The sequence below is a fragment of the Morone saxatilis genome, unplaced genomic scaffold, assembly GCF_004916995.1.
Source record: "Morone saxatilis isolate NCDOM2014 unplaced genomic scaffold, NCSU_SB_2.0 Contig18, whole genome shotgun sequence".
In the NCBI taxonomy this organism is placed as follows: Eukaryota; Metazoa; Chordata; class Actinopteri; family Moronidae; genus Morone; species Morone saxatilis.
In genome coordinates this window covers 25,391,087-25,402,861 of record NW_023339740.1, presented here as the reverse complement: position 1 = coordinate 25,402,861, position 11,775 = coordinate 25,391,087, and the positions used below count along the sequence as shown (strand labels likewise).

General features: G+C 41.0%; 1 protein-coding gene across 1 annotated transcript in view; it reads right to left on the bottom strand.

Annotated features, from left to right (window-relative positions):
* Positions 1 to 1,540: 1,540 nt before the first annotated feature.
* The window catches only part of osgn1 (oxidative stress induced growth inhibitor 1), a 12,630-nt gene continuing 2,395 nt past the window's right edge, over positions 1,541 to 11,775 (bottom strand). Inside the window, exons 2-8 of the mRNA XM_035662823.1 lie at positions 8,513 to 8,575; positions 7,273 to 7,409; positions 6,956 to 7,147; positions 6,233 to 6,324; positions 5,224 to 5,423; positions 4,771 to 5,114; positions 1,541 to 4,512 (exon numbers count right to left, since the gene is read on the bottom strand). Of these exons, the coding sequence (XP_035518716.1) occupies positions 3,901 to 4,512; positions 4,771 to 5,114; positions 5,224 to 5,423; positions 6,233 to 6,324; positions 6,956 to 7,147; positions 7,273 to 7,409; positions 8,513 to 8,570 (1,635 nt within the window). The 5' untranslated portion in view covers positions 8,571 to 8,575 and the 3' untranslated portion in view covers positions 1,541 to 3,900. The remainder of the gene's footprint in view (positions 4,513 to 4,770; positions 5,115 to 5,223; positions 5,424 to 6,232; positions 6,325 to 6,955; positions 7,148 to 7,272; positions 7,410 to 8,512; positions 8,576 to 11,775) is intronic.

The window sequence follows — 11,775 nt, the reverse complement described above, 5'->3', positions numbered from 1 at the left end:
ACAGCTGGGATGTTGAGGTTGGAAACAGTCCAGCCTGGGTCCTGGGTGTAGCAGCAGAATCTGTCCAAAGGAAGGGAGACAGAGGTTTACAGTCTGGATTATGGGGAATCGGGCTCTATAAAGGTGAATGCCCAACATGTTCACTACCAGGTCCACACACTGTTCTCTCTGCAGAGCTCCAGAGGATCAGAGTTCAGGAACAGGCGGAACGCCTGTCATTCTCTGATCCTGATACTAACACACACATACACACCTTCACACACTTTCACTGAGAGGATGTTTCCAGTCATTACCGCTGGGAACGAACTCCCACTGAAGATATTACCAGTGGTCGATTATGATAACGGTGCTGATGACGTTGTTAATGATGAGGATTGGAGTGATAGTCTTGAGTATGTTTCCATATATCAGCAGTGTGTGTGATCTCCCACTGAAGACGATAACGATGACGACGATGATGATGATGATGATGTACAGCTGCAAAAATATTCAATATACAAATGATCCTTTCTATAAAAGAGTTTTCATTTAGTTGAACTTGGACTTCAGTGACTTTTAAATAGAACAATAATTTTAATGCAGTAATTTTAACTAGTAGAATCCATTATATAAAAAGTGATCACATTTTTGTTCAATATTTAATATATAAATAAGAAATTAAAATAACATGTAGAAATACATATTATGAATACATTCTGAAAATATAGCCATGGAATTGTGAAGTAATTCAATAAATCTTTCAAACTTATCTCATCTGTCTTCCAGTTTATTGCAGGTCATTTTAATTTTATTCCAATTTCAATATGTAATTTTTCTGCTTTCCCAATGAGCATTTTATTTTATAGTACCACTCTTCATTACAAAGTCTGTCAATCGAGACAAATGTGCTCATCTCCTTCATCTGTTCAGGTCTTCAGCTACACTGGGACACCTGTCCGTCACGTGAGTATTAATTAGCTGTGATGTTTGTTTATAGAGTCCATCTTCACCAGTGAGGAACGATGAACCTGCAGCTGATAAACTTTAACAACTTTAGGTTATAAATAATTCTTTCTTTGTCTTTTATGGCTTTGCATGTTTGAGCAATCTGTTGCCAGATCACTAACAACAGTAGCATGAATGGTATATTGAATTAAGAAAGAAATAGTTTATTCAAAAGATACTTTTATAGGGAGTGGAGGGCAGTAATGTGGTGGTTTGATGTTGCATGAAAATACATAAATGGTGGTCCTGCCTCAGCGGTCTCCCCCTAAATCACAGGAAGAGTGGTTCCATGTTGAAAATTAACGTATAAACTTGGTTTTAACGTCTTAAGATGCAAAACTATAACACAATACTTACATTGTACATATATGTATATATTCTCTTTTGCTTTACGAGTAGCATAAAGGGACTGAATCTGAATTTCATTATATAACCTTACGTTGTAAATGATTAAATAACCTTCAATCCTTAACTCATCCCAATAACACAAACAAGAAACTACACACTGGCTGGCTTGTGATAGACAGCAAACAATCCACAGAGAGAGAAAAACAGATATGTTTGCTGAAAAACAGGTTTTTAATAGAATCCCACAGACAAACTGTCAGTACTGATGGAAACTTAGTTTGATTTATAAATCACCCCATTCATACAAACAAACAGGTTGTGTTAAAAAGAAACAGTGGACATGATAATAAAAAGAGACATTCAGATGGAGGCAATGAAATATATTGCTGTGAATAATGTGTCTTAAGGCACTGCTGGCCTCCTGTGGATCACAGACCACGATCGGCATTCAGGCATAAAGTGTTGAATTTAAGTTAAATGTATTTAACCTTAAATAAAAACAGACATGAAATAATAAGTATGTAGGTTGTTAATGTAAAAAAGAACAAGGCCATTTTATTTTGAACTCAACTGGTAAAACAGCAACTGAACCGAAGAAAAATCAGCCAATTAATTAATCAAATGACATAAACTTAGCTGGCACAAATTATGATAATTCATTGGTTCTCAGTCATTTTTTACGATTACATCTTCTCAGTTATTTGCTTAGTCCCCCATGATAAAAACCAACAATGGTTATTATAAATGGAGATTTTACTTAAAAGAATGTATATTACAGCTGAAATCAACATGATTTAATTTTCCACAATATTATTCTCATGTGATTTCTTTTAAACCAAAACACACAGAATAGAATTTTCCTTGTTATTATTAACGTTACAGAAGTGGTAGATTCATGTGGAAATAGCATCCGTTGGTAAGACTACACCAACACAAACAGAGCTTAAAAACCAGTGCTGGTTATCTGTCATCCATTCATTGTTATATTATTGTTCACAGAGAAGCCAAACTCATTGAGAAGCCTAACTGTTCTTACAAAAACTGCAAATTCAACATTTTCAGTGCGAGGAATTATAGAAAAAATATATCTATATCTATGTTTCTCTGATATTTTGTTACGTATATAACATTTTCATAATCACCAAAAGTTTTTCAGATATATCAGGTAGGTACAGTTGCTTGTTACGACTGAAAAATAAAACACAGCACAGGAATAAGCAAATCTATAATATACAAACGCATAGAAAATGATATAAAGAAAGAAGCAGGAATTCACCTTCGACCAGTTTGTTATGTGGAAACAAAGTGTGACAGTGTAGTGTGGCAATATTATACTTTTTGACTTAATAGGAAATATTGTAACTATCCCCATCGTGCATTTGAAAACAGCGAGGCTGAGGCAACATGTGTCGTTTTGGTCATGTATGATGCTGACTGCAGTAAGTAGTGATCAAGGCTCTCTGAGTGATAAGGACCCAAAACCAGAACTTCTACAGTAAGGATCACTTCAGTTCGCATTTTTCTCTCATCCTTTTCTTGCTCTTCACTTCTCCTCTTCCTTTCTACGTTCCACTGCAGGACGTAAATAATAGGAGCCAGGCATCAGCTCAGCCGTTTGATTGTATAAGCCTAAACGTGTTAAGCAGTCATTTAAAGGTCCAGTGTGTAACATTTAGGAGGGTTTATTGGCAGAACTACAATATAATATCCATAGGTATGTTTTCATCAGTGTATAATCACCTGAATATGGGGATCGTTACCTTACAATGAACCATTTTTATCTACAAATATTTCTACAGTAGCCCAGAATGGACAATCAATCACTGGCTGAAAATAGGACCTTATCACGTTTTTACGCCCACCGTAGTTTAGGTTAAGTTAGGTTCACCGCTAGATGGCACTTAATCCTACACACTGATCCTTAAAAGTAATACGGGTACAGTTTTACCATACCATATCTGACACATTGCCAGTAAGAAACTGCTTTATAGAAATGCCAAATACGTGGAAGATATATGTTTGAGGTCATTTTGAAAGAATCTCAGCATTGCATCATTTGACCACCAGAGGGCATTGATGAGAATCAAACACAAAAAGTCACGGTGGAGTTTTCAGAACAACTTCCAGGTGGTAAGTATGTACATTTCAAGCTTTTTTACTTTAACGCGGATAACCCGAATGTACCCTCTTTCTGTCCTTCGCTACAGAGTCTCTTTCTCATTCTTCCTCCATTTCTCAAACTTACATATGACTCGTCTCTCTGAGGGATTCTGCCAGCACAACTGTCGGCATCTCTCAAGCTGCTCTTTTTGCCAAACCAGATCTGCAGTAGATCTAATGAGACCTATTCAAATCAGTGCAGGTACAGTCGTAGAACCCATTCGTTGCCTGTTTCACACCCTGAAACAACTTAGCAGCGTGTCTGATTTTCCAACTCTGGGATTTCTGGAAAACATGAGCTGTGGCTTTTGTTTGCAGCAGTTCCTGTTTTGTCTGGATCCATTAGGTCAGATCCGATCAGAGTTGGTTTGCCTCAGTCCAGTCAACCTTCCCGTCTCAGGAAACCTGCTATGAATTCACGACACAAACCTCTGCTTCTGTCTGTGTGGTCACCTGTCTGTCCACCCATCTGTCTGTTAATCTGTCTGTGGTTGAATCCCCTTCTTCTCTCCCCCATCCCTCCTTCTGCCTCTTGGCGAGGTCGCTAGCGATAGCCAGCGCCCCTCCTTTCAGGAACCTGACGAAGTTCTCACCAACTAACGGCCCCATGGCATACATGCCCGGCCCGTCTGCCGTGACCACGTTGTTCGTGAATGGGTCCACCTCGATCGGGTTCCTCCGGCACGAGATTGTCTCGTTGGGGTCGATGCCGAGCGAGCGGCCATTGTCATCCAAAAAGGAAAGGTTTGGGTGAGCGCCGATCAAAACCAGCGCCTTGGAGACCTGGACCACCGTCCGCTGGCCCGAGTCAGACTCCAGAACGCACTTCTGGTCGGGTCGGAATGCCACGACCCTGTAGCGTGGGAAGCTGAGGTAACCCGGGTAGGAGGAGGGGGACGAAGAGGTGGTGGAAGAGGATGGAGGGAGGGAGGAAGGGGTGGAGTGGTCATGGAGGTTCTGAGCGGGGTCGTGTGGTGGAGGGTTCGGCCGGTACTGCTGCTGAGTCATCATCTGGTGAACCTGCAGGTCAAAGGACAAGAAATAGTTGAGATGTAACTTAAGCCTTAAAAGTCATGTTTTTGTTGCACCAAAGCAGGACAATTAGTCGAATGATCCATCAGTTGACTGAATGAATTGATTGGTCAATGAGGAAATCCATTTATCAAGCATGTGTGTTTTTTCTGCAGGTTGTAGACAAGGTTACAGAAAATACACACTTCCATAAATACGGCAAACATTGCAAACGTTCAGTGGCTTTGGGTATCAAACGCTCCTCACCTTGTGGTACTCTGGGTAGAGCAGTTTGGGCAGCTGGTTGAAGATGAGGCCGGGGTCGGTGACCGAGCGTCTGAAGGCGTGGTAGACTGGCGTGTTGAGATGGTGGGCGGCCAGTACTGCGTCGGCCGCTGTAAGCCCCGCCCCCACCACCAGCACTGGGTCTGACGACTGGTCGAGTTCGCCTCGAGAGATGGCTGCCTCCAGCTCCCAGAAAGAGTGGCAGACGAAGGGCAGGGACTCGCCCTCCACACCGAGCCTGGCCGGAATGTCGTGGGTCCCCGTCGCCAACACCACATTGTGGGCCAGCAGGGAGAAAGGCACCTCCTCCGAAACAGAAGACCCATCTAGCAGGCAGAGGAAGAGGAAGGAAACAGGACAGGTTAATATGCGGCCGTCTTACATTTTTAAACAACATGCTAGAACATTAATCATGAGTGTTTTCATTCACTGTACCTCCAAGCTCTTCCCCCTCTCTGCGCTGCTGTCCCGTTACTCTCCAGCAGGGCGGCGACCCCTCATGGCTGCCGGGCTGTCTGGTTACCGAGGTGACGGTGGTTCCACAGGCGAAGCTCTGCTCCAGGGACATCTGGGAAACGTAGTGTTGGTAGTAGGAGGCTATCTCTGCTGGTGTGGCACGGTCGTTTCGTACATTTCTGGAATACAATAAATATGAAAACGCCTTTAAATACAAAATATACACACAGATATGTTTAAATACAACACAGGAGGGTTTCTTATATATCATTTAAGACTAAGAAATTATTTTACAAGATATTTACCAGAAATTGTGACATGGTTTTATTAATTTAACATTTATATACTAAAAGAAAACACTGCTGTAGAACAACTGTTAGTAAAACAATATGTGAAAGAGCTGAACAGGAACAATAAAGTCCAATTCATGAGTAACACACACATCCTTTCTGGGAACTAGTTATTCCACTGGAGTTTAGATAATGTCGTATTGTTTGGAGCTAACCACAGCTCAGCTATCATTACAGTGTGGGTTCTGTGTGGGTATTAAGTCTTAATAACCTACAAATAGATTAGGTGAAACTACACCAATTACACTCAGGTTGTAAGTTATTTTCCTTTCACATCAGACTGTCAGCTAGCCAACAACCTTTAATGCAGTTATCAGAGGGATAAGCTCACTAACAACTTTATTCATGTTATCATAAGCCAACACCTTTTGGCTTCAGGCTGTTGCCAAGCTAGTAACTTTAATGTCCGGGTTGTCAGCTGGTTGGCGAGTTTGATCTCCGTCTGGAGTAGACACCGTAGCTGTCTGTTATCTAGCACATACAGCTAACTCCAATATCTTTTTAGTGTTACAAAACAGTAAATGAGCCGTTCTGGAAAAATGTACGACAACCCTGGTGTGTATTTAAGGCACATAAAGAGCGGTAATGTGAGTCACATGTATTGTTAACTAAGTTTGATGGTTTTATTGTGAACAGACCTGCGTTTTTCTCTCATCCAGTCTTTCAGTTTAAGTCCAGGAAGCTCCATCCAGTTAGCCAGGCTCAGAGTCAGCATGGAGCCCTCCATGGCCTGCCAACAGCACACACACAGTTAAAGTCACTCAGCTGTATTGATCTTTATAGATTCTATAAAAGAGGAAAGTTTCAGAGGGTTCAGTTGTTAGACATTTGAACAAACAGAAGAGTTTCAATTCAGTCTCTTTGTATCACGAGCACATAGCAATGCCACTGTGTGCAAATAAGCAGCTCACAAGGGGAACCAAAGATTGTTTGCACACATTACCATAATGTCTGCCATCTGTCTACATAGTCATGGACAAAGATCCTGTTATGCAATGTGTTTCAGCATGTCAGGAATACTTTCAAGATATTATTTTCAGTTTAAAAAATAAGTTAATGCATGTTTAGTGGATCGTATTATTCCTGTTCCGTGCTGTAATCTGAGGGCATGTGGGTTATTATTGTGAAAACAACTACAGGTGTCAGTAATGAGACATGAAACAAATTATTTCTGAGACGTCATGTGTCCCAAGGGCACCTTAGAAATCAAATCACACAGCAACAACATTAGTGATGATTCTACGAGGCAACATACACAAGTAAAAGAATATAACCATTTCAAAACTGAGACCTCATCTCTGGTATTTTAAGTCTGGAATAGACTAAATAATCAATAATCTATAATCATTCTAGTTACTTACATGCCATGCTCCTCCCGGCGGACCCTTCCCCAGCACCAGGTGAGGGACCGCACGCTCCGGCTCGTATCGCCATTCCAACGGAGACGTGTGGTCCAATCCGAAGTCACTGTCAGGGAGCAGGAGCGAATCAAAGAGCACGGCCACGGGATTGGACGACCGTCCCTCCAACCCCTCGCACAGGTACTCTAGATCCTGAGAGAGAGAGAGAGAGAGAGAGACTGTGAGGAACATTTATGATCCTTCACTGAATAGATAAAGTTTTATTTTCTATTTCTTTGTCACAAAAACAAGCGACTGTCAGTGTGATCGTGTGTTACCTGCTCCAGCAGTGACAGGTGAGGCTGCTCTCCCAGCTTGCTGTGCAGCAGGGGGTTAGGGTGTGATGCGTCAGGTGACAGGTAGGGGGTGTAACCTGACAACAGGTATGACAGACAGATCCCTGACGGGCCGTTACCTGGTAAACAGAAGCGCACACACAGAGGTGAGTCTCAGTCTGTCAGGTTGTCTGAACTGAGCAATGTGTTTGGTTTCCAGTTGCACAGACAATCCACATAATGTTCTGGTAGCTGTGTTATTGTGTGCAGTGTGTCTGTTGGTTGCTATGGTTACACCTGCAGTAATCAGGGAGTTTGGTCTTTCTAATAATAATAATATAAGAAGAAGAACAATATCCTGCATTATTATTCTGCTTTTTTTAAGCTTTGCAGACAGAAAATATGCTGTGTAATTGGAAAAATAACTGCACAGTCACTGAATGACTACGACATAAAACTTATTGGTACCGCAGCATGACTCAGCAAGTTTGAATGCTAAATATTAACTTGTACAACAAGGCAATGACTCAGCTCACACACACAGAAGCCAAATGCAAAGTAGTAAAAACTCTTTCGCCTGCTCACGATGACTAAAGGATATCACACATTCACTTTTCAGCAAACCAACTAAACATTTTAGCACATAATTTAACACAATTCATCCTAACCTCATATGCACAGACAAAAACATAAAACACTGAGGATTTGGAACCAGAAACTTTAACTTTTTAAAGAAGAATATTTCGCTTTTTATTACAGTTTCATACAGTTATTTGCCTGTAAATGTATTTTGACTTTTCATTGTAAACACACCTGTAATAAAGCACATTCTTAAGATCTAACAACCATTTTGAACTTTCTACCACATATATTTCACACCACTTCCTGCTGTGGCCATTGTCAACACTTCCTAAGGCTATATAGCAATTATTCTGTCTGCAATTATTAGCAATCATTATGTTAATCACAGCACTTTCTTCCATGCACTGCAGTGTTTTGGCAGATCACTATGACATTTGGCGCAGAATAAATACATATTAAACATTATATTTCTTTTACTTTCAGCTCTTTTTCTTGCGTCCAGTTGCACCAGAGATGGTTGATCCATCACAGTGAACAGAAAGTCTGCTCTGAGCAAATCTAGCTGCTTCTCCTTTGGAGCTTCCCACTGCATCATCAAAATGACAAAGTGCAATTATGCATGTGTGCATGTGACACCATAGTGTGTGTGTGTGTGTCTTACCGATGATCACCACAGGCAAAATCTCTCCAGGGAGAATTTCTTTATCATGAAGATCCATTTTGACTGAGGAGAGAAAAACATTATTATTGTTATTATTATTATTATTATTATTAACATTATTCCTGCAATATAATTATAATCTATGTTATCACACTATTATCTAAGACTGAGAAAGTAGAGTAACAGTGAATTAGTGAATCATTGCCAAGTCCAGTCAGCAGTCAGTCAGTCAGTACATTTCCACTGACCTCTGACACACACACACACACCACACACACACACAACACACACACACACACACACACACACACACACACACAAACACACACAACACACACACACACACCACACACACACACACCACCCACAAACCTTCCCACCCCAGTCTGACTTCAAAGCTGAACCTAGCAGCATGATCTGATAAACAAAGACAACCAGATATGTCGGTTAAACATACACTTAAAACCACCTACAAAGTGAGAGTGTGTGCGTGCGTGCGTGTGTGTGTGACCTCAGGGTGAGGTGAGGCATCTACTTGAGGCAGAGATGAGAAAAGGAGATAAAACTAATCTACAGATATCGAAAATATGTGTGTTTGAAAAAATTATTCTGAAAACTTACTACTTTGTAATTCTTATCTGTAATCCACAATGACAATACGTCATACAACACTAAACACCATTAACTCCAATTCATACATCTGACGCTGTAAACATGATTTATTGTGAGCATTATGTGAGTTTCTGTCTCCACCCTTAAAGCACACGAGGAGGATGTCAGAAGGTTTCTTTTGTTCTGCTGGAAACATTTTCGTCGTGTGCAAAGAAATACACAATAACGTTGTTTTTGCACACTTTAAATTAAGACCAATAACTTTGGATGCATCACATGACTTATGCTAGGCCGGGTCGGCCGCACAGATCGTTTGTTCAGCTAATCACAGGATGCTAACGGCCCGAGGCCATGCTGGCAGCAGTCAGCTCATATTTCAACACAACATGCATGTGCACCAACAAGGACCAGCTCCTCTCGTTAAGTTACAGTTAATTTAAAAGGCAGCTGGATGGAACCTCTGGCTGTGTTTGCAGCAGAGACAGAGAGAAACGGATTTATGTCGATACCTAGGGTTGGATCTTCTTTATCCTTTTCTGCAAAAATTTGGTCTCAGAGAGTCTTTCATTCACAGGATGAAAGCACCATGGCAACTGTCACAAAGATTCACATTTCACAGGGGCACCAGACAGGGATGCTCACTCTTTTTTTTTCTTTCTTTTTTTTTATATTTATGGAACTTCTTCCCTGCACCAGACAACAACTTAGGCTGTTGTTTGATATTTTTGATAAATACCTGAGTTTTAGAATTGATATTACCTTTTTAATCCCTTTTTTGAGAAATATGAACATATTTTTCTACACAATTGCTTTATTTTTTATGTAATAAAGAAGCCAAAGTTCTCAAATGTTAATAGTCACAAGACCTTTACCTTTATACTAGTGTCCAAAATGAGGAACTAAAACTAAACGAGATCACAGACAGTTATTGATATTCTAATATTCTTCAGACATGCATCACGCAGCCCCAGTGATCAGACGAACAGCAATAATCAAGAGATGAAATCTACAAAATAAAATGTTCTTGTGCAACGTTGGTGCAAGTGGACACTTTTGCTTTCCCCTTGAAGCTCATTGTTCACATTTTTCCTGCAGAGAAACAAACTCTGTCTGTCTCCACTCCCACATATTAAAACCCAGCTGAATGCACCGAGTTGTCGGAGGGCTTAGACAGACAGAGAGGAGTGAAACTGAATATACAGTAGCTCATGTCGACTGTGATCTCACTCTTATGTACACTTGCAGAGGGAGAGGCGGGGCAGCAGTGCGCGGCGGCGGCTGCTTTTAACAAACTGCAGAGTCATGCTTACACAGACAGTAAGTCAGTAAGTAAGTACAACATAAGGTCAAGAGTGAAACACCAGAGCAAAAAGGAGAAGGAGGAGTAAAGGAGCAAGAAAGAGGAAAGAATGAACCAGAATAAGTGAAAAAAAAGAGAGAGAAGGTGGAGGAGAGATAAAGAGGGTTACATAAGGGCAGCGCGGAGGTTGGCACCGAGCCCAGACCAGAGTGTGTTCCAGGGGCTTACTAGAGAACACGCACACACACACACACACACACACACTGTACATGACTATGTGCAGCCCTACTGGCCCGGTTTACTTGTGGAATTGACTTGACCGGATGAAAGATTTTCCTTCGCTTTTTTGGCAGATAACACAGAGTATGTTGGCCAAGGAAAATGTGATTAACCCCTGATTTACAGTACAAGCCACAGTCAGTGGAGCCCATTGTTCTGTGTTTATTCATAAAAAAGGGGATCATTTAGCTGTCGAATAAAAAAAACAGGACGAAAAATAATAAAACGTGGAGGAAATCAGATCTGCATGAACAGTCTGACATTCCTCTGTTTGTGTTTGTCTTTCTTTTTCCTCCTCATTTACTATTACTGGAAACGTATTGTAAGCCGAGGCCCGTATTTACTGTAAACCGTGAGTTGTTCTCATGCAGGAAAAACTTTAATCTGCTGAGAGTTTTTTTTGTGAAACTCTATAACACAATGAACGAGCCACACTTCATATCAGCCGCGCAGACTGTTAGTTGACCTTCGGCTCACCTGTCTCTCAGGGTTTTCCCTCCAGAGAACTGGAGGCAGACAGAGAATCCATAACTTCCAGCTGGGAAATTGTGGCTGCATGTTGGCCGAAGGAGCCGTTCACTCAAACCACCAGCGACGTCTTCCACCTCCCCCACAAAATGTCTCATGCTGAGATTTTCAAAATGTCATTTTTTTATGCTCTGAGCACTAAAAAGAACAACTTCACTGCCTCGGACAAAAAGGAAATACAACTTTATCTGCATTAGGGCTGTGAATTGGCTGGAGACTGGCTCTTATATCGCATCAGTATCGGCGTTTATGTTATGTTCTTCCGGTCTATAAGGCAAAAATACTTGTAGTTTTTACAGTACTGCTGTTTAGCTATTTATTTTATTTATATTTATTCCTGTATTTTCTCAGTTTTCACTTCTAGAATTGGCTGATATTGTATGTATATGTTAAACTATTTAACACGTTAAAGAATATTTAAGTTAAAGAAAGCAGCCGTCTGAGTGCTGTTGCAGAGTCGTGTCAGAGCAAAACTGTTCATTCCAGCTCAAACATTCACGATATTAGCCGCCATATCGGTATTCTGTGGATTTTTCCCCTCTAA